This window comes from Columba livia, chromosome 3 (genome assembly GCF_036013475.1).
Source record: "Columba livia isolate bColLiv1 breed racing homer chromosome 3, bColLiv1.pat.W.v2, whole genome shotgun sequence".
Taxonomy (NCBI): domain Eukaryota; kingdom Metazoa; phylum Chordata; class Aves; order Columbiformes; family Columbidae; genus Columba; species Columba livia.
In genome coordinates, this window is record NC_088604.1 from 89,597,357 (window position 1) to 89,624,483 (window position 27,127).

At 41.9% G+C, this 27,127-nt stretch overlaps 1 protein-coding gene across 10 annotated transcripts in view; it reads left to right on the forward strand.

Annotated features, from left to right (window-relative positions):
- Positions 1-27,127, forward strand: part of DAAM2 (dishevelled associated activator of morphogenesis 2) — a 232,962-nt gene that overhangs the window by 196,673 nt on the left and 9,162 nt on the right. For all 10 annotated transcript variants that reach the window (XM_065058141.1, XM_065058137.1, XM_065058138.1 and 7 more), the window contains 8 exons: positions 249-355; positions 9,044-9,128; positions 10,692-10,798; positions 11,491-11,579; positions 12,354-12,522; positions 14,268-14,375; positions 15,127-15,187; positions 19,703-19,834. In XM_065058141.1, the coding sequence (XP_064914213.1) occupies positions 249-355; positions 9,044-9,128; positions 10,692-10,798; positions 11,491-11,579; positions 12,354-12,522; positions 14,268-14,375; positions 15,127-15,187; positions 19,703-19,834 (858 nt within the window). The remainder of the gene's footprint in view (positions 1-248; positions 356-9,043; positions 9,129-10,691; positions 10,799-11,490; positions 11,580-12,353; positions 12,523-14,267; positions 14,376-15,126; positions 15,188-19,702; positions 19,835-27,127) is intronic.

Here is a 27,127-nt window from a genome sequence, read left to right on the forward strand (position 1 = left end):
CAGGTCAGAATCAGGTCCAGTATTTGGAATAAAAGATGATCTCATAGGTGGTAATGAGTAACTTCTCTTTGTCTATTAATAGAGGGCCTAACTACATGTTTCCTGCCCTTCTTGTCTCCTTTTCTCACCATGTGGGCAGATTTTCCTGGAGTGGGATGGGTTTTACTAATTACACTCAGTGAAGTCTATCAGTCTTGGGTGAGAAACATAATGCTGATTATTTTCCCTCCCTTTTCAATTATATGCAGAAAGAGATGGGTTCAACAGAAGACCTTTACCTCTCCACACGAAAGGTGAAAGAGCTCTCTGTGATTGACGGCCGGAGGGCACAGAATTGTGTCATTCTCCTTTCCAAGTAAGTGTGCTAAGCTCACAGAGTATGCCACGGTCAATGCAGAGGCAAGAGGGGATGGAATTAAACAAATGGACATGTTTCTTTTCCCAACTAGACCTGCTGTCTAATACCTGCAGAGCTTCAGAGAAACCTCTCTTGCGGTGTCAGAAAAGCACTTCTCTTTGAAGTGTTAACTGACTTAATAAGCATATGCATACACGTGTTTTCTGTATTAAACAGATAGACAGCAGGATGTATCTGAAGACTCATCACTAGATAACCATCAGTACTTCTAGGCAGATGAAAGCAGCTCTCGGGCAGCGCTTGCACTTAACTCTGTGTGATGTGTCTCCCAGCTCAGTGTACGTCATTTGTCTCTGTTCCGTGTGTTTCTTTCTAAATGTTGCTTTTGACATCTCCCTTCAATACAACAGAGCTGAGAGTGACATTCATCTTTGTCATTTTTGATTCTTGGTAAGAAGAGTGGTAAATGTAAGAATATATATTCAAGAGTTAGGTCTTTTATTCATAAATTAGGTTTTGCAAGACAGGAGTTGCCTTTGCATGCTCCTGCAATGACTAATATCTTTAAATGCTGTGACATTAGGGCCCTCTATATGCTTTTCATGTCTTTCTACCAACGTGGGTACTGAGCTGGATGTCTGTCACTAAATATCAAACTTGTGCAGACACTGATCCACCTGAGAAAGCTGCCTTTCCTATCAGAGAAGGCACAACAGGCCTGGAGAGAGAACCTGGGAAAGCTGTGGCAAAATTGAGCAATGAAACTGTTCTATTGATCAGTAGAAAATGCAAGTCCATATGGATGTGGTTGCTTGTCTGCTCTAGCAAGCTAAGAGTTAAAAGCAAAGTTGCAGCCAGACCACCAGGACTGGAGTGAGTTCTTTCCATTGCTTAGTGAAACCCATGGAGGCTCTCATTATGCTACTTTTGTGGCATTAGCCAGCATGTCAGCAGGACCCCCACCATCCAAAACAGCCATGAGGGCAGGCTTACATTTCTCTCCCTGCAGACGTTGCCAACATATATCTTTGCTGGTGTTGGCAGCTGACTGCAGGCTGGGGCAGAGGAATGGGGAGGCATAGGGGCAACAGGATTTTCATGCTGTTTGACAGACCTGCTAAGGTTGTATCTGGGGTTCAGATTAACTCATGTAAGCATGTGGAACATTTCCTAGAAGTGGTAACATAATGTGTGCAGGTGGCTGGGCTAAGGAGGATCCAGGAAGGTGGCCCATGACTTGGTATGACACTAGATATTTATTTGTAAAAATTTTCTATTTCCGAAATAAAAGCATTGTGGATGGCAGAAGTATGTGTTTTTCACCATTCACCTCTTCTGCTGTGCAAGTCTGGCCCATTCTTACCTGAGAGGAATCATCTCTAAACAGTGAGAGAGAGAAAAGACAGTCTCTGTGGTTTGTCTTCCCTTCTGCTACCTCCAGCAAAATGGCATTGAAGCATGAACCTTGCACTTCAGGGTACACGGCATGTGTTCTCTCCAGGTTTGCCATGAAGCCAGTCTATCTCAAGCTGTTAGTCTGGACTCAACGCAGAGGCAAAAAGCTGTCTTTTGTGATTGTCAGCTTCTCCACTAGGAAATATCCTGGTCTTACTGTTAGCAGGCCTAATGTGGATAATAGAGATTTGGAGACTGAGCTTGCCAGTTTGTGCTGTGCTCTGTTATCTTCACTGTGCTGCACTATGGGAAACACCAGTCACCAGAGCTGTCACTGGCTTGATCATTTAATGTTTGCAACAGAGAGTACTACCCCAGGATATCAGAAATATCTTACAACTTGGTCCAGGTTTGCTATTCCTCTGCAAACTTCCCTTTTAAATGTAACTGGAAAAGAAAAAAATATTTGGGCACTAAAATGGTACCTCTACATTCATGCCTTTTTCTGCTTTTTGTGCTTATGTGGTTCTATTTTTAAAGACAGCAATTGGGAGGATTGGCTGCGGACAATAATTGAAAGGGTTTTATGACCCCTTTGCACTTTTTTTCATTACTCTGCTTCTTCCTCCTTTAGGTTAAATGCTGGAGGAGAGACACTCTCAGACAAATAATCTCTGGTGGCTGCCATGCCCTTGCTGCTCCTGCAGTGCACCTTACTTGTGTGCATGTGGGTGTGCACACATGTGCAACAAGAGGGGGTTTAAAACTGGTGACAAACAAAGAGAGTTTGTGCAACCCTGAGCTGCAGCTCCAGTTTTCAGGTTGCCACAGTATCTGCCAACAGCTGTTTCCAATTGAATCTTACTGTGCATATATCCCTGTAGTTTATTCCCCCTTTGTTTACACTAAACTGTCTTGCCCTTTAAAGTAAAATAGCTGCATGGGTTGGGTTTTCTTTCCCTCTACTACTCAAATGTTTTTGTTTTACTAACACTGTGTTAGAAGGGGTCAGGCAGAGCTCATATTTCATATGGTCCAACAAGCCAAAACCTTGCTAGAGTGAGAAATAGATGTCTCTTGCTTTCTTTTGCAGAGAGACTGGGGCATGTTAGACTGAAAAGAGATTAAAATTGAATTGCTAGCTGATTTCTGCCGACAGATAACAGATTTGTAAGCCTTCCTCCCCACTGTCACCTCTATTTTCATTTAAAATGCTCTATTTAAACTACTTGATAGCAGCATCTTTCTCTTCTCCTGCAGTGGAAGGATGTAATTGTCCTTGTTTAATAGAGTCAGATGGGTCCAAAATGAAGCTCTGTCGCATAGGACAGCTGTAGAGGTTTGCATAGGCACAAGATCAGTTTATCCCACAGTATTTCCAGCAGACCATGATTCAACCAGGACATGGAACCATCTGCCTGATGTGAGTCCAGATGCCTACCAGCTTCATTTCTGGCTTTCTTAATGGTGTTTCCAACATACAGTTATTTCTGTCACACTGGAAATCTCCTATCCATCCTGAATTTCCTGATGTCTTCAGTTTCTACCAGGCTGGAGATTTACTGTCAGAAGAGTCTTCCCAGGTCCCTGTGTTTCCCAGTTTTCACCTAGCAGCTGGAAATTTTTCCAGCCTTTGTCATCAGTATGGGTCCCCTCTGCCTCTGTTACTTTAGTAACAGGTAGTATTTCTGCTGCTCTAGTCTTTTTGTTGTACCATATCTTTAAATGTTCTTGCAGAACATATCTAAAACATGTACCTCTTACTGCCTTGCTCTGTGAAATATTCTGGAGCCATCCAGTTCTAGCAGACACTCTGCTCAGAAGAAGGCTGGATGTATACTTATGAAACTTTTTTTGTGCAATTTATTTTGCATTAATTCCAGCAAAATCGTTATGTCAGTGTTCTGAGGTGTGTTTGTTATTCTTGTGGCCCAGCTAGTCAGCAGTAGCCTTCTCAAGAGGCAGTAGGAGCACTAGCAAAGTATCAAAAAAACAGTAGTACAAGGCAAAATCTGCCTACACAAAATTGTTTTAAATGTGAATATGACAGTAGATAGATACTAACAAGCAGCTTTACCAGATGTTTGTGGCTTTCATGATTGTTGATTCAAATATCTACCAATAAAGAAGAAGAAAAGGGACTTGTGTAACACTTCCAACCAGAATACTAAAGAGACTGAGTATTTTTCTCACATAACTGTGCCTCAGTGCTTCTAATCCCTTTCAGTTCAGACATTAAGAGGTCAAGCTATTCTCCCAATGTCAGTCTCCTTCTACCATCTCTGCTGTGCCCCTAGTCCCTGGGTGGCTTTCTACCATGTGAAAAGACAGTGTTCACCCTTATTTCAAGGTAGATTCCAAGCTGTACAATATTTTGGGGTTCAGATCCTACCTTGTTACAGAAACAACTTATTGGATTCACCAGTTCAGTTCTTCCATATGGTGTCTTTAAAAACAGGACACAATAAACCATGCCTCCTGGGTTCCTGGAGACATTTTCTGTTATAAAGTTAAGGTCCATAACAAATGGGTTTGCCTGCTATTCTGAGTATGATAAGCCTCAAGGTTAAACCAAGCATGTCAGTTGGTGCCATTCTGTCTTAGATCACAACTAGGAACCAGTATGTGGGGTTGTGATAAAAGATGAACCACTGCCTCATCAATAGGTCACGGTAATTTGGGAATTCCCATGTTTGGCCCTGCTTTGCTCTGCTTGGCTCAGAAAGACAGCCATCCTGAGATCCTTCTTGGTAGGAACCTGGTCATTCATGAGCTTTTGCTGAAAGAGGAAAATAAAAAAGAAGTCTGTTTCTTTATGCACTTGGCAGAATACTTTTACAGTGAAGTGCTGAAAAAGCACTGGCGGGTTTTTTTTCACAACACGTTGATACAATGGTGCAAGATGTAACTGATAAAATTTCCCAATTGTTGTCCCCAAAAGATTAAGGCATTGTCTTCTTCGCTGATGAGATGAGTTGGCAGTTAAGAGGATGTGAAAAGAGTGGCTGCATCTTTCTGTCTTCTGGGTGAATATGCAGTTAGGCCTGCCTGATTCCTGAATGCCGCTTCTGAGAGCAGGGAAACATCTCCTTTTCCTGCCTTTATGGGGTAATGATAATGACTATTCCCAAAACATAGGTATTTAACATCCTGCAGCTTGGCAGTTGTACAGAGCCTTAGGAGAGCTCAGGAGGCAGAGAAGGCTTATGTCCCAGTCACAGAGTTTGGGAGTGAATGGACAAGTAGCCTGTGCGAAATGAGTTGTGGAGGTGGAGAAGTCTGCAGTCAGTAAAAGCTAAGATTGAGGTGAGCTATATAAACTGGTCTTCGGATGCAACTAAGTATCAGTCAGTGTCTCTCACTGTCACAACTACAACTGCTGGCATCTTTTGGAAACACTATGGTTCATTTCATTTTGAATTAGAAAATGGCCTTGGTACAGGATGATTAGTCCCCTTCTCTAAGGTAAAAGGAAGAGTAGGATTGTGATCCTTGTGTTATGGGAGCTGCAATGAAACACCAGGTTCTCTGATAGCAGGCAAGCATGCTTCTTTCTCAAAATCTAAACAAATCCAAGGAACAGGCCATGAAATAGCTCACTTTTTCCTCTGGGCAGGGGGAGAGATAGTTAATGAGCAACAAGTATTCTGCTTTGATCCATGGGAGGGAGGAGTGAAAGGAGGAGGTTTCTGTGAGTTAAATCAATTAGTATATTTGAGGAGAAAAAGTGAGTGAGCACTAGATGTCTGTAAAGGAAGCCGATGTAAAACTGCAACATGTCTCCCAGGCACGTTTAGAATCAGGCTTCTGGCTTTCTCCAAGAGGACGAAACAATAAACCACTTGATGTCTGTATGCGAAGCTGGTGTTAAATCAGCCGAGGTGTCCTGGGGAGATTAGTGATGAATTACTCTGCAGAGTCAATAGAGATTATTTATGAAGCCGGAGGGGATAGAGGGAGGCAGGCTAAGTACCATATCAGAAGTTATGTGGTACTTGTTGAGCTTTGACATTTCTTGAAGATGACTCAAGCAGTTGGACTTCCATATGCTGCCACCAGATGTATGGGTGAGGGAAGAAGGAGGGAGTATTCTCAGTAAAGATCCTTTTCCTTCCTCATCTGACTAGTCAGGCTGCTGTTGAACAAAAACAGCCAGTATCTGTGCTATGAATGAATGTGCAGCAGCCAAGGAAAGAGGCACTGTGTTTTCTTCTGGTCACATTTACTCCCCGAGTTCTGATGCCAGGATGCCTGATTTGGTGAAGCATAAGGGAGAAAGAATACAGCTTAAATCATATGGTGTTCTGAATTGAGTTGTCTTCAGCAGCTGGGGCAAGAGTGCCTGGATCTGCAAAGCTTGGAAGAAGGTCATTGCAGACTTTCCAATAGATACTGAAATGTAATTTCTGTAGTGTAAATTTTTGGGCCATAATTCCACTTTAATTTGCTGTCTATCCCGTAGGAGTTTTAGGCTCTGAGGGATGCCTCTATTCTGTTCTAAATGGAAAGATTTTACGCATCTGCTTTAGGTTCCTCTTTAATCAGTTCACCTGTTTCTGTTTAAAAACAGCACATCTGTTTCACATTACCACTGTACATCTTTAAGATCTACTGCATGGCTGGGCATGAGTTTTGAAAATACAAGAAGAAGCACTTGATTAACAATTCTTTGGCCACTTATTCAGCCAATTTTTAAGTGGAAAGATCCTTGTTTTGTGCATTTGGTGCTTACAGCTCTTGACATGCATCCTGCCCCAGAAGAGGAACAAGACTACTTTGGAAGAGTAAGATTGTTTTGCCATAAATCCTTTTGTATTTGTAATTGGATTGGTAATAATTGAGGCTACCCACCCGCAGGTACCCTGACCCTGTTAGAGGCCAGTAAGTGACTAAGTTAAACTGCTTCTCTACAGGGAGCTGGCAAGGTTTCTGCTTCTCTCTACTGTGGGCTAAACCATTCAAGCCAGATGTTTTTCTGCTGATGGCAGGGCACAGAAACATCCAAGAAATGAAAGTGTTTACACAACTGTCTGTCCCTGGGGCTCTCAATTATTTTTTAACAGAAGATGTTTCAAGTGTATTTAGTGCTGATGAATGGCAGCAAACAGAGGAGCTTGGATTCTGAGATTTTTGGGCTCCTGGAGAGAACAACAAGATCAGCAATAATATGCGCTACACCTTCTGTGTTGTTGAGGTACCTCAGACCTGTCTATTTGGTCCTGTTTACTGCATCCCAAAACACACACAGAGGTACTTGCACTGTGTAATGGGGTGGTCAGTGTAGTAAATGCTCCAGTTATTTTAGTGGAAAAAACATGAAACTCACCCTCATATTTTTTTAATCTTCAGTGAAAGTAGCAACAACAAAAAAAAAAACACCCTGGTGTTCATGGGTTGGCTTATTGCATCCCCTGTGGTGGACTTCATGCCTGTGTCATAAGGCACAACTCATCTGCAGACTCCAGATTCTGGAAAATGTAAAGGTTCTCTCTAAATGAAAAATAACCAGCAAAATGTAGCACTTCAAAAACTACAGGCACCGAGTTGTCTGGGCATGTGTATATGTGTCTGCTAGGAACCAGGCCCACACCCACCAAGACGCTTCACAGCCATCATGTGCTCACAGGGCTTGATCAGTTCAGGGTCACACAACCAAGGACTTTACAATTCATGATTATTGAAGCCAAAAGAAACCCTTCAGTTTTCTGATTGAGACTGTAGAGCTTTATGCAGAACCCCATGTACTGAGGTTTGTTGTTTTGATCTCGAGCCAAACAGATGACCTAAAGTAAAAAGTTTCCAGACCTTCCATTGTAAAACTTCTAATCCTTATACCTCATCCAAGTGTGGGCCAATCATGTAGTTTTTCTGGAAATTCAGTAGCTTTATCTTACTTAACTGGTATCAGTTTGTCCTCCTTGTCAAAGCAGACATGATAAGCAGCTAGGAAAAGAGTGAAAGCAGTTAGTTCAGAGGTGTAATATTTAAAAGCTTTTGAATGTCTGCTGGTTCATACTCTAGTTTCCAGCTGCTGGTTATGTTGGGCAATATTAAAATGTTTTAAGTTTCTTAGATTTAGTAATATTTCCTGTCTGTAAAAATAAAGCTCTTTGTTTTGCTTTTACCCTATTCCAAAAATACGATTCTATTCAAATGGCAATAGCAATGTGACATTTCACTATGGAATTTCTTTGCACAAAACATTCTGCCTCATGCATCAGCCTGTCTCTCATTTATATTTGCATTTTCTCTTTCTGCTCTTAATTAATTATATTGATCATAGAAGGCCCATGGAGACTACAGCCTTCACTCCTCAAATATTTCTTTTCACACTTTCCTGTTGCAGTCCAAAAATTGAGATTTTCTTGTGGATAGCCTTTCTGTTATGGTTCATTTGGTCTTCCTCTAGTCTTCTGAAATGACTGATGAGGGTGTCATGGATTGGGGGTGGTGGTGTAGAATTTGTCAGTTGTGTACTTCTTCATGGACATCTGCACTGAGAACCACCAAGTTCGTTTCACGTAAACTATCGAACAACCTCTCAATAATCACAAATTTGACTCCTGGTCTGCCTCAGATTTCAAGTGGACACCTTGAGATATTTTTTTATTGATTCTGTGTTTTATTGTAACTGATGACCCCTGCTTGTTGCACACAGGTGGACAAGAGTAGGTGGGAAGGAGAGTGTGTTGTAATGCCTGAGAAAATATTAATAAACTTTTGTTTTCAGAGGTTTTTCATGTTGAATACGAAACATCAATAGGTAGATATTGTCAATTCCTTCTTCAGCTGTGACTGCTGACAGTGTGGTCTTACCTAGCACTGTCTTCTTCCAATAAACCCTTTTCTCAGATCTGTAAGGGAAAGGTCAGTCCTGTTACTTGTTACTCTGGGAGATACTATAATATTCACAAGCTGAGCTGTCACATGGGTTCACAGTCACAAGTCACATGGATTTGAGAGTTTTTGCTACAGCAAGAGAACTTGATGAGGGAACTATCTGAAATGGGGGAAGCTGGAAGCTTCAGAACCTGAGTGTCCTTAATCACCATCTAGTTTTTTATATGTGTTTGATTAGCTGAAGAGGATAAAAATGTATGATCTCTAAAATCTCGATGTTCGGAACTGATTTGTTCATCTTACTGAATACTCTAGAATAGCAGCTTCATAGTAGAGCTTCCTATGGTTCTCTTGTGCCCTTTTAGTGCAGCTTTTCAGGTTTCCTACTTTGTGAATTGTCTGAATCATTTCGGCTTTGCACTAATGGTACAATGTTGATACTGTTGAAAGGCTGAAGCTGTCTAATGAAGAAATCAGACAAGCAATCTTGAAGATGGATGAACAAGAAGACCTAGCAAAAGACATGCTTGAGCAGGTGAGGAAGATTGCAGTCAGATACATCTCATTTTTAAGTCCTTCACTGCCTTTTTTTCACCTAAAGGGGATGTATGTCTGCAGATCTGAATTTGGACCTATCATGTCAGCAGAGCTGCATATGGGAGCATGAGAAGAATATTTTTCCTGATGTTGTCAGATATACCTTTCTCATGTAACTCTATTTGTATGAGGCTGACTTCATAACAGTTTTCTCTTCTTGATGCAAAGTATGTATGACTAGAGTTGGTATGAGGTTTTGTTTCACATCCCCTCTTCTCACCTGTGACTTTCCCACAATTTTTCTATCTCTTCTTTATACTGTTGATTATTTTTGTTGTTCTTTTTTTCTTTTTTATTTTCTTTTTCTTAATCTCCTTTCTCAGCATGCAGCTTTTCCATTGGGAAATGTTATGAACCAGGCTATGTAGGTCAATGGTGAGACCCAGGAGCAGAAGGGATCTCACATTCTTACTAGAATGGTTAGAGAATGAATCAGAGGCTTCTGTTGCCTGCAGTTGGTTCACTGCATAGCTTGTGGGGAAAAAAAATAAATATTAAACCACCATTTCCCTACCTTCCCCATTTATAGAGGGCGAAATATGATGCTTTGACCAAAGATGCTTATAATGAAGTTCCTTAGGAGTGTGCAAAATGTTGTAATTCTGAACTGCCTGATAAATGTGATTCCTTCTCTGTGTGCAGTCACAGTATTTAATTGTGTACAAAAAGCTTTTCCATTTTGGAAATTTATAGCTTACTTGTCATGCTATCTGAATGCTCACAGCTGCTCTAGAAGTCACTGCAAGCTTGTGATGCTCCACACCTTTGAATATTACATTTCTGGGGAGTGGGATAAAATATCAAAAAATGGTAAAAAGCAAAGAGCTTGATATGCCTTATGAGCAGCTTTTGTGTGTATATGCTGAGACTGTGTGCATGGCAATATTTATAATCATATTAAGGCACAACTACCACCAGATATGACAAAAATCTGTCAAAATATGAGCTTTTAAGGTCAGCATATGAATAGCAGCCAGTGTCAGACACATATCCAGTCATTTGGTTATTGTTTATTGTTTCGGCAGAGTAGGGCAGACCCAAGAGTGAGATAGATGAGGCTTTGTGTGTACTCCAGGATAGGCATGATGGGTACTTCACGCTGAGTGGGACACATCCTGCTCTTTCACCAATCTAAACTCCGAGTAATGCTGTGGGAATCAAAGTTCTTTCTGTACTTCCGCTTGGGTAACTTGATGTAGCACTTGGCCTTTAGGATTTAGAAATGGGAAATTCCCCATAGAATTAAAAATTAATCTAATGGGGTCAGTGAGGGATAAAGACAGAACAGCACACAAAGGTTTAAAAAAGGTCAGTTTTGTAGCCACAGCTGTACTTTTTTGAAGTTACAGTCACACAGCTGAGTCAATGTAATGCTTCGCCATGGCAGCAGAGAAATCTGAGGGCCCTCTCTCCATTGGGGTTTTTATTTGTGCCTCTCTGTCCCTCTCTCCTTTTCCCTGGAGCTCTCATCTCAGTGTTTGGTTTGTATCTGCCACTCCAGTTGCTGAAGTTTGTTCCCGAAAAGAGCGACACTGACCTGTTGGAGGAGCACAAACACGAAATCGAGCGCATGGCCCGGGCAGATCGTTTCCTCTTTGAAATGAGCAGGTCTGTTTGATACATTATGGGAAAGTGCACTGAGACCTTCTTGGAAGCAGCTGTAATTGTTATTGAAAATGGATCATCTGGCACTGAGGGGGAATGTGCGAGAGATTGTGAGCCAGCATTATACCCGTCATTTGCCAGAAGCTCACGAATGTTACAAATGTTTCCGTTCATTACACAAACTTTTTACTGACGATAAGCACTCTCCGTGCTGTCATGTAAGAACCAGTCTTCTGATGACAAGCAGAAATCTGCCTCCTCTGCCTAAACCTGTTCACACAAATAGTAATTCAGTTCCAACTATCAGATGTAGTGTAACCCTGGGTCGGGATTTCACGTAGATCCCTTTTTCCATTCATCTATCCCATCTCCTCATACTCTGATCTTCCTTCTTGTTCCAAGTTTGCTACAGTCCTGATCAGGATTAGCATCATGTTCTGCTAATTGAGATGCAGCTGGCATCTCCTATGACTCTCATATTTTGAGATTAATGGGAGTTCTTCCAGTTCATTTTCGGTTTTGATCCAAACATGCCTTGAGGTCCTTGATTTTCATAACAAGGTTGATTATGTAATGTTAGCCGTTTGAACTATGTCCATAATCACATGCATAGGATTTATGTAGGCAGCATACTGACCCTGGGCTTCAAAATACAGTTCCAGTTCAGTGTTGGCTTTCCTCTACCCTTCATTCAGGATTGACCACTATCAGCAGCGGCTGCAAGCATTATTCTTTAAGAAGAAGTTTCCAGAGAGACTGGCAGAAGCGAAGCCGAAAGTGGAAGGTATGGTTAAAGCTTTCGCTAAGAGTTGGGTAAAGGGGCAGGGAAGGTCAAGAGAGGCTTGTCTCCAAGGGAGGTGCTTTTACATGTGTGCTGTGGTTGTAGAGCCACTGAGTCCAAGGCATGTCATGTGCTGAGGAACAAATTCTGTCAGATACTCTTCTTGCACCCTTTGACTTAATAAAGTCAGTTTCATGATTGCTACACTGTAAATGTGACATGACAGATGTGACAGTGTGCTATCAGGCTGTGCTGAGCTGCCAAAAGCTTTCATGGCCTTTCTGTGCAGGTCAGCCTTCCCTTCTCACCGCCGAGTCCTTGCACCTTCCCCTTCCATGGGACAGGAGGGTGGTATTCTGGGAACATGTAACTTAAAAGGAGTGGGGGTTGTGTGGTTTCTGTGCCACATCTATGGTTATCACAGAGAAGAGGTGAATGTACACTATTCTGCATTTTCAGAGAAACTCAGGCCCTCCCCCTGTTCTTACTGGCTGTGGTGTTAGAGTGTGAGGTCCAGGAGGAGAGCCTTGCTCCTGGGTTCAGAGGAACATCCTACAGACTGGATGTGGTGCATCTTCCTTCCAGTTGTCCCGATTCTGGGCATGCGGGTGCAGGAAGGACAGTGCACACACAGACTGTATTGCAGAATTTGCTGGGTGGTAGATGGGCATTTTAGCGTACTTCAAATTATGGGACCAAGCATGTTAAAAACAGCCACTGTGTATTGAGCTGTTCCTTTTTTTTTTTTTTTCTTTCTTTCTACTTTTTTTCTTTAAGCCATTCTTCTGGCATCCAAAGAACTCATCCGAAGCAAGCGTTTGAGGCAACTTCTGGAGGTAGTTCTGGCCTTTGGGAACTACATGAACAAGGGCCAAAGGGGAAGTGCATATGGCTTCAAAGTCTCCAGCCTGAACAAAATTGCAGACACCAAATCCAGCATAGACAGGTAGGCTAGAAGGCCATAAATGCTCTGCTGCTGAATCTCTTATCATAGAAATGATAGTGGGGTTTGTGTGTTTTTAGCTTTGTAGACCATTTAAAATAATGTCTTATTTGGCATTTAAGTAGTGTTTTCCACTCCAGAACATTCTGCAGCAGTTAAGACCAGCTATTAACACAGCACTCAAATTCTGCTGTTTCTTTGGATAACGCACATCTGTTGTTGGATTGTGTTTCTGCAACACTATGCAAAGATGACAAAATGTAGTATTTCGCAAATAACTAAAATAAGTTTGAGGGGAGGATGATTTCTATGGAATTTGCCCTTTCTACCAAAGTTTTATGGCTATGGTTTTGCAAAAAAAGAAAACACAAAAAACTGACCACAGTTTTATGTCTCCTGTGAAACATGGCAGATGTTTCCAATGCAGGACTGTCATAAGCTGACTCTCTACCTACACCAATAATGGAAACACAAGGCATAGTTCCCAGAGACTAGGCCTGGTTGTATCTAGAGCAATTAAGCTGGCTTTGGGAAGGTGGAGCTTACTGTTTATAGACATAGGCTGCAGGTCTTTATAGTGCTACCCCATGTTTTGCCCCACATCCCCGTATTGGTTCTAGAAATTAATCCAGCTGTGACTGGGAGACAATACCACTCTTGGGCTCCAGCAGCACTAAGGTTTTCCTTGGAGATCTCCTATACTGGTTCTTACTAACTCACACCTTCCTTGACTTGCTGAGGCCATGGTTGTGGGGAAATAACTTCATGCTGTGACAGAATGAATAATGGCAGTAAGAAGCCATGGGAAATTCATCCCTACCTAATAGAGTTTGAGCTAACAGAGCTCTGTTTTGACAACCACAATGTCCTTTCCGTATTCCAAGGCTAACACTTGTGTAGCTAGTGTTGACCATTTTTTTTGCCTTAATGTAGCTTGGCTTTATTTTCCATATATTAAATGTCCTGTGCAGATTCTGTTCTCTCACCAGTTCGCAGGCTCTAGTCTGTGTGAAGCAGTGGCCATCTGCTGTCTTGCCGGTCAGTTAACCACATAACACCCACCTCAAGTAGCTGTTATGGCTGGCTGTTCTCTCTACATGCAAAATTCACTTATGCAAAATTCATCATTTACTTTACAAATTTTCTTAAACCTCCTCCTGCACCTCTCATGCATCTCATTTCTGTCTACTCCTACTTGAGCTGCCATCGCTTTTGCAGTAGTGAGCCTGACCACTACTCATAGGTATGGCTGTTTCATTACTATAGGAGTTTCCTCTGCAGCTTCTTTAATCTTCAGGAACCTTTTCCTCTTCCTAGTTATTTTTCCATGTCCCTGCTGAGAACAACTCACTTCTCCCTTACAAGTTAATGTCACTTTAATACTATTAGTTGTTAATTCTCTGAAGTATCTGGAGACAAACACTATACTGTCTCACAAAATTTTCTTCTATAGCATCTAAACAGATGGAAGGAAGCATGCTGGTGTTTCCAGAATAAATCAAGCCACAATATACTGCTTGAGGTTTTAGGAAGGATAGTTCATAAAGGGATAATTAATTTTCATTGCAGTCTGTGATGCTTTTGTTTCAGTAACAGAGCTGCTAACTGTTGATACATTGTTCATTTTGTTCATTCAAGCACATTTCCTACCCAAATATTTTTCACTGATTTGTCATAATCCTTCTACCATCCTTTTCCTTCTCATGACTATATTCTTTCTCATTTCACCTCTATTTTTTTTCTTTTAGGAACATTACACTGTTGCACTACTTAATTATGATCTTTGAAAAGAATTATCCGGATATCCTAGATATTCAGTCTGAGTTGCAGCATCTTCCAGAAGCAGCAAAAGTCAAGTAAGTCCAGTGCTATTGCTAGTTCCCACTGATTTCTGTTAACATAATGATTATCAGTTACCTGGAAATGAAAAGTATTTGTTTTCATGCAAGTCCTAGAAAAAACTCTTTTTTTTTTTTATATGATGAGCAGAAATTCAGTACAACACTTGTGTCTAGGGAATCATGTATTAACATTAACAGTGGGGTTATATGCTCAGTTACAATGTAAGCTTGCAAGGACTACTGTATGGTAGAAATGCAGATGGAAAAAAACAATGTTTGGACTGTGAGAAAGACAAAAATCACACATAAATATAGTGCTAATGGGATTTAGTAGTTAACTGGTTCAAGAAACATACGTAGAGATAATCTGAGATCCCAGCAATGTGTGTGTTAAAGCTGGGGTCCTTGTGTATGTGTGTGGATTATTGCAAGCTGGCCATATGCCATACGCTCCTTGCTGGAGGGTCAGGCTCGTCTCACCGGCCAGATGTTCTGAGGGCAACCCTCCATCTTCTTCCCAGGAAAATCCCCGTCTTCAGTGTGACCACAGGCGAGCAGGGTCTGCCTCATCTTACATCTCACACAAAAAGCAGCACAGAGCATTGACAGACCCCCTCCCCTCATTTCTAATCATCTGGCATGGCTGCTGCCAGAGGCTGGATACCAGACATGATGGGCCAATGGTCTGTTCTGCCGCACAGTTCCTGTATTCCTGTGTAACACTGCTCTTTTTGTTTTGTCTGCCCTGTGTCTGTCTCCTGTGCAGCCTGGTAGAGCTGGAGAAGGAAGTCAACAACATAAAGACTGGATTGAAAGCTGTTGAAGCTGTAAGTATCTGAAGGTTTCCAAAGCACCATACTTACAATATCTCGCTCAGAATCAGAGGCACTATACATTTTATGATAAGAGAAAGTGGGCTTTCTTTTGCCATGTCTTTCCATTCCATTCCAGAATGCATTAACTAAGAAAAAACAAATAAAAGCTTCTCATGTGGAGCTCCTGCTGATGATCTTAGGAGACTTAAGTCTAATGAAAACCTTGTTTGATCTCAGCCTGGAAAGTAAAAGGACAGTTTGACAAATGACATGCACTGAATTAAGTAAAATTCTTTCTCTTCCTTACTGAGGGCTGACTGGCTGCTGAGCAAGTGTTTCACATGGTCTTGGTGTAGTAGTAAACAGGTAGTGCACTGTTACATTCAACCCTAACCTATCCTAAGCACTCTTTGGGAAGGCAAAGGAAAAGATAGACTGATTAAAGATGAGGGAGCTGAGCTGGCAAGCAAAGCAGCAATAATGTTTTTTCCTGCTACTAATGAAAGCCTTTCAAGCTAGATTTAAGTTTACTTGCATTCAGTTTGTACTTAGGTACATAGCCTTGTACTTGAGTGAATTGCCTTCCATCTCAACAGAGAACAGTACAAATGGTGCATTGATGAAGTTTGTGTGTACTGAATTATGAGAGTTAAAGATGAAGGATGGGCATAAATGCTCCCTGGAATCACAACTTCATGTGTCAGCTTTTTTCTCCTACCTGGAAGTCTCCTTTAATTAACATGTTCGTTTTGTTCCTGGGAAAAAACTCCAGCCTTCCTAAGTCAGGAGAGCACAGGACAGGACACTGTTTTGGGTAGTGGGAGGTAGGAACTCTCATATTTGCATCTTCCTTATGTATCTGGCATCTGTGTGTGTCTTTGAACAACTCATGTGTGTGCCTCCTCTGTGAAATGGCAGCTGCCTCTCACCAGGGCTGATGTGAGGAACGTCAAGTTAGTGTTTGCACAGCAGTTGAATAAGTATAGATTAAAGGCTAACATTACTCTCTTGTCTCTGTCTCTTAACTTCTCCCATAATCTGCACAGATAACCAGATTCTGTCCCTAAGAATATCATTCCCTCTTCCTGCAAGTGTAGGAACAAAATCCTGTGTTCAGGTCAGTGCTGGCATCTCTTGCCTGTTGGAAATACTAAGGCAAGGGTAGTGCTGAGAGACAAGACAGAGGTCTTCGGAGCCTGGGAAGGTCCTTGCCATGTTTAGCTGTTCTTTGCCCTATTAAACAGGATTTTATTAGCCAGTGTCCCTCTCTCTTCAGGGTGTTTGACTTGTCTTTTTCAACTTGTGTCAGTTTAATGCTAGTGGAGCATTCCAGGTGGGGAATGTTCTTCACTGGGACTGCTGGCAAAGGGACCAGTTACTGGGAATCGCATTGTGTGGTTTCTGTGCAGTGATTACCTATCTACAAGGGACTAACACACAACCCTCGTGTCCTTGTCATCCACTATGAGACAGACAGTGAGGACTTAATTTTTCTTTAACCTAGCTTGAGTTTGGTTTGGCTCTGAGAGTAGAGGATCTTTGTCCTGTTTGCAACCCCCAGGCTGTCTGGCTCTCTCCAACAGTTCATTATGTAATTAGCCAGTGATCCTCATGTGAAAAAAGCAAACTTTCCAAACCTTATTCTGGATTGTTTGGGTAAGGGACAACACAGCAATGGGAAGAGATACTGCTGCATACATGGAGTGCAGTGTTTGGGAATTAAAAGCACCTGTAAAGGGAAGGCTGACATGGAGTTCATGACATGAAGAGAGGCCCAGTTTTGGCAGGGATAGACAACTCCCCCCATTGAAATGTGAGTACCTACTTCTCTTTTGCTTTCTCAATCTCTTGTGACCAAGTTATTTGTCCTTTTGCCTTTAAAGCAAAATTTCTTCTCCTTCCCCTACATGTGTTCCATGGGCAACCTCTCCTACCATTCAGTCACCATCTTCCCTCCTCTGTCTCCTCCCTGCTGTGGTATTTTTCATCTGGGGCTGCCAGCACCTCCCAGTCCACTTGCTCATTTTGTGGTTTTCTGGCATGTAAAGAGCACCACTATAGTAACAATAGAAGATCACTGTCAGGTGGAAGAGGAAGTAGGGAAAGGTGTGATTCTTGATTCCATTCCACTCTGTTTTCACCACAGCCTTGGCTCCAGTGACGGAGAAGTTTCTTCAAGTCCCCTTAAGAATAGAAAGCTAAAAATAGTTTCACAGTCAGATGTTCTTAAAGGTACTATTAACCTTTTGCCTTCCTGGACTTGCAGCTTCTTTGTAAAAATAAGACATCTTCCTTTGTCTAGACATGTCTGCAGCTGTTGCCTTCATGTAGAGTGCTCCCAAAAGGACAGCTAAGTAGTTCTTGGTTTTCTCCAAATCAGGAAGTGAATTATGTGAGCAGAGCCTTTCTCTTACACAGTATGGAGATCACAACTGCTGCGTGAAAATCATTGCCATGGCTGAATGATTTAATCTCTCTAGAGAACCAGTAGCCCATCCCACCAGGGGCAGTGCTAGCTTCTGCTATTGTACTATTATGACTAGTATAGACCATTTCTACAAGACACAGAGGAGTTTCTTATTCTCTGGCTTTGCTCTCAGGCTGATTACATAGTTATGCTTGTTACTCGTGTGTTTTTTTTGTTTTGGTTTGTGTTTTTTGTTTTGTTTTGTTTATTTGTTTGTTTTTGTTTGGTTGGTTTTTTTTAATTTATTTTTTATTTTGGAAGAATTATTCTGCAGGGAAGGACTGAATTTGAAATTAAAGGGCAAACAACCTAATTTTAATTTTACTTTGAAAAACATTGCTCTCCAATAGCAGTCCCAAATGACATAGCTTTCATCAGTGAGTAAGATGACAGAACTGTTATACTCACCTGCTTTGGGAGGTTTAAAAATTAGAGTGGGAAAGAGTGGCTGAAAAAAAAATATCCATAATTCTTAGAAGCATGTGAGTGACATCTCCTATACTTGTAAATTCCACTTCAAAGTGCTTGTAACTTAGATACAATTCATTGTGAGTAGTGCCTCCGGGACTGTCCCTTGAGATGTATTAGGAAAACCAGTGTAGAAGAGGATGTAACATAAAGTGGGGGAAGTAGCACTTCTTTAATGTGGACTTTACTGCAGCCACCCGCTCATTGCTTTTCCTGACCCTTTTCTGCCATGTGGTCTTTCCTTGTAGTGGTTACATTCTCTTTCCAACTCACATCAGACCAGAAGATACATTACACCTGATTTTAAATTGTTGATGGCCGAAGTCAGTTTTTGCATTCAGCAGCTCTGTGGAGCAAATCTCAAAGAGTTTCTCAGCATAAGTTCTTATAAACCTACCCATTTGGCTCTGTGCACCAGTGTTTCAGTGACCAGTAACAGAGAGCACCAAGCATGCATGTAGCTGGAGTTGCAGCCAGCACAAAAATATATTTTTCCAAAGGGAACAGAGGGTCAGATTGTAACTTGACCTGCTGTTTCATGCTGCTTTCCCTACAGAGAAAGTAAGGCTTTATCATTCCCACTGATTATCCGGCTGAGAAATAAAGATGAGGTCCAGATCATGATTTCATTGTCCAAGCACAGGCATAGGAAACTGCCAGTCTTGCTATAACATAGTCATTTTGAGGAACTCCACTGCTTTTTCAGTGCTACAAGCATGGTGAATAGAGTAAGGGAAGAGATAGCATGGGTAATCTTGGTTTAAAAGTAAAAATCTTTAGCCAGAAAGAATCATTTTTTTTTTTCCCTTTCTGTACATAGTAAACAAATTGACCTTAGTTTCCTATAATTTTATGACCTTTTTTTTTCTTTTTTTTTCCCATAAACCTTTTTATTGCAATAGCCCTAGTTCGTAACTGTTACTTTTATGACATCCAAGTTAATACTTACTGGTTAGCAGGGTGCTGGTAAATGTTGTACCTAACATCTTTCTCCTTGTTCTTCAGTGGGAGAAGAAATTTTCATGTCTTTTTACTGCCCATCTAGTGCTTTTTGGTAAACTAAAGGGAGATCTAGAGCTAGGAGCTAGAGAGATTGTTCACACATAACGCATTTCCCCAAGCATACAGCCTTTCAGGCCACTACAGGAAGAGAAAGTGGAGGGAAAGTCACTATTGAAAATTCCGAATTCACTTGCTACACAATCTACAATCTGAGTTCTCTATTATTTGTCATTCTGCATAGGGAAAAAAAGTGCAACCTTTCATGTCCTTGATGCTTAAATTATAAAGTCGCTTTAGAAATTCAGCATGTTGGTGGCTTTATTGGGAGTGGTGTTTTTTTGAGGATGAAGGGAACCATAACTAAGACCTTCCTTGATCCTGCCTTAACCTTCCCTTTCATTCTGAAAATGCAAAAACTTTGACTTAGTGAGAAAGTGGTTTCTGAGTTACAGCTCTGGGTGAATTCATGCAAGGTGGGAGTAGAGTACTCTCAGCACTGGGGGACATAGAAGTGCTCCCCTGCTCCCTTCCTTGTCAGGAAGGAACCTTTGATGCTTGCCTGTCTATAACTCTTACTTCTTCTCTTTCAGGAACTGGATTACCAGAAAAGACGTGTGCGGGAATCAGGGGACAGGTTCGTTCCTGTCATGAGTGATTTCATCACCGTTGCCAGTTTTAGCTTCTCAGAGTTAGAAGACCTTCTCAACGAGGCTAGAGATAAGGTAAGAATACCTTTTTAAGTGTTTGGGGTTTCACTGGTTCAGTCAAAAGCATGAATCAAAATGGAAGCAGCAATTTCAACTTCCGGGACTGTAGTGAAACCTACAGTAGATGCTGACAGTGGTTGAGGCTGAAGTTTCTTTTCCTAATCTGGTCTATAGCAATTTAGAATATATTTTAGGATTAAAAGAAGGTTCAATGCTCTTGCCCACTTCTTGCTAGTCTCCATTAACACTATCCATGTGTGGCATAGAATTATGATGGCAATGTCTGCACCAGGGTACCACACTGTGCTGGGTGTTGAAGGGACTGCATTTGAAATCATCTCTCAAAAAGAGATCCTTTGGTGATTAACGACAGTGGCCTCATGTCTTTTACCTTCTACTTCTGACTTGATCCCACTCTGCTCATTCAGCTGAGGACATTTGTGCTTCATTTCTTTCCTTTAAAAATGCACCTCTGGGTAGTTTGGTAACCCTGAATACCTGGTCTTTTCCACTCATACTTCTCTGTTACTGTTTGTATTTCATTGCAAGGACAGAAATCCGAAACATGCATGGTTTGTCCAACAGTGTTGGATCCTTCTCACGCAGCCACCACCATGTGCGTTGTTACTCTTTAGGTGCTGCTGTGATCATTTCATCCTTTCACTGTCTGCACCTCCATTACCAGATTTGTACAACTAAGAAGGTGCTTGTTCTTTGCTGATGATTGGAGTCTGGCACTACTCCCTCTGTCTCTCAGCTGAATGTGGAAGAATTTATATGAAAAGATCATAAGCATAAGAAAATGTTTAGAGAAGAGCAAGGTCTAAAGTAAACGATATGTAACGGCAAATCTGCCCATGTTGGCTAGCATGTTAGAAGTGCTTGGCTTTATGAAGCAAAAGCATTATTTCCTTTGGATAGAATTGTTTCCATTGCTGGTGTCAATCTTTGCAGCGTCAAGGGACCTATTGCATTATTATTGAAACCTGTGCTGTTAGGTTTGTAGGCCTTATATTTCGGAGGATAGGGAAAATACAGGCTGAGGATCTGAATGGTAAGACTCCTCACCCAGCCAGTCGCTCCGTGGTAATGTCATTCTGTAATTCAAAAGCTTTTCCTTGCTGTGGAGGTGATGTTAATACTGACTTGCGGCTGGGAACACCAGGGGCTAGAGGCTGTCAGCTGGAGGGAGCTGCCCTGAGAAATGCTGGTGGGGCAGTGGTTGTTACAGCCTCATTTTTTTTCATTGTTGTCATGTTGCTAGAGAAGATTCAAACTACTTCTAATGTAATAATGTTCATATCATACTGGCTTTGTGATAACAAAATCATTCCATGCTTCTACTAAATTTACTGGGGAAAACTATTTTCTATAGTTTGGGGGCTTCTGTTTTATTACTGGGTAGATTTTTTTAGCTTCGTTATAGTCAGGTGCACATTTCTGGAAACAAATTGATTCTGTCCTTGGCTTAGACTTGCCCGTTTTTGATTTGGCGCTATAGAACATGATAATCCTTTCTTTTGGCACATCAGGACAAAAGTCCAATGCAATTTCTTTACAAGATCAGTCAGGGGTTAAAAGAAAGTAAGTGGTACATGTCCAGCACAGCAATGCAACTTTTCTTGATCAGGCACTTGCAGGAAAAATGCTGTTCTTTTGCTTTAAGTATAACCAGAGAATGCCTCTACAGACAGACCAATCTATCTGGAAGTTGTTGCACGCATTTTTAGACATGGCCAACATAAAGCACTTGACATAAAGAGATGTTTTATTTTAATGACTATAACATGCTTAGGAAATGTTTCTCTACCTTCTCCTAGCACACCCTTACTATGTTTGAACACACGCTGTTCCAACTTCTGCTCAACCTATGGCTTTGGTTCTTCCACTGGCAAAAAGCTGCTTTTGGACTCCTAAAAGGGAACTGTCTGTCCTTACCAATGCTGAGCTATTTCTCATGTTTGCCTCATATTATTTTTCCCTTCTCTTCTTCCTCTTTTTCTCTTAAAAAAAAAAAAAAAAAGGCAAGCTGGAAATTTTCAAGAAACCAGATGTGCTTTGCAAACCCTGTAACATCTTCCAACCTCAACGAGCTCTCTGTGTTTGTTGAATCACAAGCTTTTTTCTTACCATGGAAACCCACTATTACTAGCCAATTAAAGAAAGAAAGGCACCAAGACATCTGATTATCCTGTTCTTTTTTTGATTTCTTGAAGTCAAACAAATTGAAAAAAACAGTAGTGGGATAGGGAGAACTTTCAAAAATATCCTAATGAGCCCAGGAAGAATTGGTCTGGTTCACAGATTTATTAATAATAATGATGCCCTAGTTTTAACAGCTGGAGTTGGATATCCTTCTAAATATAGATGTGGCTAATAGATTGCCATGAGTTAATCAGAACCATGTTTCCTCAGCTGGGATTTAAAACAATACAAATTATCTTTTCAAACCTGGGAAGTTTTTTATTTTTTAACGTGCCTTTTAGTTAGCAAAAGTAATTTCTGTATTCCTTTAAGTTATGGAAACAATCCATTACCAATGTGTGGTGCTGACCTCCTTTGTAGAGGATATTTTTCACAATCCCATGCAGTACATTTTTTGGCCTTTTTACTTAAACAGGACCATATACAGTTAGTGACCATGGGGAGGAAGTGATATTTTAAATTTAAAGGGCCAGGTTGTCAGATGCAGGCATCCATGTTTGCAGTGGAAGCCTTGTAACTGCACTTATCTTCATGCAGTAAACAGATGGCTTGGTTAAGAACTGACTGAAAACTTAGATCAAACCTTTAAACAGGCTCTCTAGCACAGCTGGTTCTTGTTCTTTTTGTGTTTTTCTCACTTTCAATACCACTTTATAAGGGAATATATAGATTAGATCAAGGGATAGTGTTTTCTACCATTTCCCATAAACTGGAAGGTGGGGGCAGAAGAAAGTGAAGTTCTGCCATGGAATCCTTCACCAGTTTTCACGTGTTCGAACAGATGAAAAATTTACTTTTTCACATTAAAAAGAACAGAACGGGGTTGAATTTTATTTGTGGATTTTTTCCCCCATGTTTTCCGTAATGAAAGCATGAAAATGCCTGGGCAGAGGAACAGTGACATCCCATGGTATGAATTTTATTTTCTTACTTGAAAAAGGTGACATTTGCCCTATAATAAAATTTACAACACATTGAAATGTTGACAGGTATGAATTTAAATCACTGAACTGCTTCATTACTGTTCTAAATTGTGCTTGGTTCATAACAAACCTGCTTTTAAAACATTTTGGATCTTCCTAGAACAAAATCTGCTTAGTCAGTTATTGCAATTCCTATGATGAATATCAAACTTATACCTCTCTATGGAGGCAAGAAGGAGGCCACTGCCTGGGGAAGGCTGATGAGGAGGGTAGGAAAGTTGTCCATACCCAGCCTTTCTCATGACAGCTCCTCTCAGCAGGGTGTTTATCATTGTGGAGGCTGGAGTTCAGACTCTGCACATGCGTTTAATAAGCTTAGCACATATAGTAGCTGTTTTGAAGAACAGTGAGGCAGTGAAAGCCAAAATCCATTTAAGAAAATAGTCATCAATGGCAGAACGCTATGAAGCACACAGAAATACTGTAGTCCAAGTGCCGGTTATAGGCTGCGCACTCCAGTGATTCATTTTGGGGAACTGGTATTTTTTACCAGCCACTGGAGCGGGCAATAATAAGGAAAGCATCAGAACAGAGAGTGAGGAAGTGAAGATGGAGTGTGTTACAGAGGGCACGGGCAGGCACCACAGCCTGCTGTTGGAAACAGCCATTTGGTAAATAAATTGCAGAGTTGTTGTGCACTAACTTAAAATTGCAGATGCCTGGGCAGGTTGGCATCTAACATATCAGAAATGTTTATAGTACCCATATTTCAGTTTTAGGGCTGCCATAGTCATTTTTGAATGCCTGGGATAATCCTCTAAGACCATCGAGGCTCAAGGAGAGCTGAGCCCAGCCCTGCCTGAAATCAGCTGGGCTGTTTCCATTAACTTATCTGAATCTGTTGCATAAAGAGAACAGGCATTTACTTGAACTGCCTCAGTACAGGACTGGAGTCTTCACAGCAAACTCAAGTTTACTTGTCATGCAGTTCATGTTGCATGGCTACATGGTATAATTCATTTCTGCATTGGCTCATCCCACAATAGCAAACAGGACAGACAGCAGGAAATTTTTATCATGGCAGTTTTCCTTCTCCTTGCAGAGCCCCATTCCTGAAGTTTCAAGAGCTCTTCTGCCACTGTTTAACATTTCATTGGCAAACACAGCAGAGAGTGTGTGCACTGCTGTCCCGCTTTCCCTCTCCTTGCTAAAATGGCTTTTTAAAATAAACAACTGTCTAAACGATTTGCTTTGGCAAGAGGATGAATTCAGTGGAAAGTTTGGCAGAGAAAGCAGAGCTGGCACTGAGCTCGTGGACCTGTTATATCATGCATGGAGCTTGGGGGCCCTTATGGTGTGGAAATGAATTTCTTAATGAAAAAAAGAGATACTGTCCTGTATTACAGTGGAAAACCTGCTGAAACACAGTTTTCCATCTTGCTTTTGCCCATGTCATCTGTCCCTGAATGACTCGAGGAATAAGCAAGTTGTAGCCCTTGTTCCACAATGTTACAGCACATCACAAAATTCTGGGAAGTGTTTCTTGTGCATGAGGACTTAGCTACAGATTTCACAATTGTGCGTGAGAGCAGGTACTATTCGACAGGGAATCTGCCCATGGAGTAGTCGAGTGATTAGTACAGGGTGACACAAAAACTGCAGCAGGGAGCAGAAGCAAGGGCTGGGTTCTTGAGCCCCTCAGCCTGAGCTGCATTGCCTCTCACACCCTGAGCGATGCAGGCAGTGAGGTTGTAGCCCCTGTGCACAGGCAGGAGCCTGGGCTTCATTCCAATGTTGGGGTGGCTGCCTCCAGCAGCTCGCTGCCCCTCATCCCAGTGCTGATGCTTTGAAAAAGCGCATGTGATTGCAGAACCAGAGCTATGGGGAAATAGAAGTAGTAATAAAAACAGAGGGGTCTGTTGCAGTTTAAACAGGGAAAAGACAGCGAGGCTCTCTTTACCATAGTGCATCGAACTGATGTAGTGCTCCACAGATGTGAACAACTGATTTTTTTTTCTGTTTCCTATGTCAGATTAGTGGGGCAACACTTTCTGTTCTGTAACAAATGGAGAAAGCAAGGCTCAGAGAGGGAGCATGAGCTCCCAAGCCACGTCATGGGCAGAGGTGGCAACAGGGGCTGGATTTCCTGACTTGCCTTTCTCTGCTCAGTCAGATTTTTCTGGAGGGGCTAGAGAAAGAAGGCAAATGTTCACTTCAGTGAACAGCAGATTTCTCTTTTGTAGTTATTTTAGTACATCTAGCTCACAGATTTTTGCTTTTCATTTTTCACTGCTTCACAGTAAGAGATTGTGACCTACTAAGTCGTGTTACAGGACACTAAAGTTGAGCTCCTCGCTGCTGCTTAGAGACCACCACACCTTATACTCATGAGTGTCTCTGGAAGGTTCCCAGGCTGCTGAGTCTTTCCAGCACCACAACACTGTTCCTCCTCTGAGTGGCAGTGGGAAAGCAATGGCAAAAGCCCCTCTGCCAGTGTGACAAGAACTAGCTGGTGCTTGTATCTGGGTGACAGGCCATGTGCAGAACATTTGCAGACAACACCACCCTCTAATGGAGACTTCCATGTATATAGAATCCAACAGCCTCAGGCAAGGACCTCTCCTTTTCAACCCCCAGCCTCCCTAAGAGACTGGGAACCCCTGTGGGCATTCATGGGCTCCAACCAGCTCAGTCTCCCTATGCCCCCTCACACAACTTTGTTGTGCACAGGAGAAATACAGGGGATGGAGGCGATGCACCAGTAGGTACAACAGCTGTCTCTGGTGGGCTGCCTCTGGATTTCAGGCTTCACAGGAGGTAGGCAAGTCTTCCTTCTAGCTGGCAGCTCTAGTCACTGCTCTTCAGTTGTGCCTTATTTTCAGTTTTCACAGAAGTTAACCACAAGTTAAGTGGAAAGATATTTCATATTTCATCCCATGAACAATGAGCTTCAGGCACTCGATGTGTTCAAGCAATGGTGGCAATGCCTATGCTGAAGACTTTTTCTGGCTCTCCTGCTACCCTGGCTGATGTGCACACTGGAGTAGGCAAGCCAAGAAAATAGAGCACATGGAGATGCTTTATCTCCCTCTGCAGTATTGACAGCCTGTATTTTCTCTGCTGAAGAGCTCACACTGGTCAATCTGGATTACTGCAACACTGCTGCACTTTCCTAATATTCAAGCAGACTGTCTGTACAATACATACAGAGAAAATACATACATAGAGAGAGGGGTGAGGAGAGGGAGTAGGGGTGCATACTTGTGTGTATGTGTATTCAGAGGTTTCAGAGAAAAGGGGTTAAAACAGAGAAGTAATCTGTTGCTGTTTCCATGCTCTGAAGCCTCTCCATGACTTGCTGCTGTAGTGCTTCCTTCAACTCCTGCCATGTTTGGTAGCTCAAAGCAACTTGCATTTCTCCCAAAGCTCTTTTTTTTTTTTTCCCCCAGATACTTTGGGTTTCTTTGTTTGTTTCTGGCGGAGAACGCAGCCTTTTTAAAGAAAAAAGAAGCTATTGCTTCAAACTGCTTTGTGGGCCTGGCAGGAAAAGCAGAGGAGAGGAGATGCCGAATCTCTCAGGCTGTGCCAGAAGGAAGCTGCTTTCCTTGGAGATTTCTTCTCCCTGCAGTTGACTGGGAGATATTGTTTATGCTTTGCCTGGTACAGGGCCAGAGGGGTTTATAAGGACTGCTTCCAAATTCGTTTTGTGCTTGGGACTGGAGCCTGAACTGTTCTTACTGTCTTTTCTATTCTGCAAGAGCAGCCACCTAAGGAAAGGGAAGCTGGGCTGTGTTAATATGAGCTGAATACAAACACAAGAGAGTCTGGAGGCAGTCCATAGCCTGGGAGAGTCTGGGTTTGGTTTGGTAAGCATTGAGGTCTGTAAGGATGCTTTGCTACTCAGTGGTGGTGCATTGAAGCATGAGCAGGGAGTGCGAGGGGAGCTCTGCGTCAGGGCACCAGTGCCATCAGAAAAGTGTTGCTGGTTCTGCCTGTTGCGATAGAGGGGTGTGTGAATGAAGGTGGTTGGACAATGTTACAGCTTTTGCATGTGTATATTTACATAGAACTTAGTGGGCATGTGTGTACATGCTGTTGACAGACTACATGTGCGTGCATTTGAGTGCATTTTGGTGAGTACAGAGGTGTGCTTGTGAGTGTGAGAGCGAAGAAGAGAGTA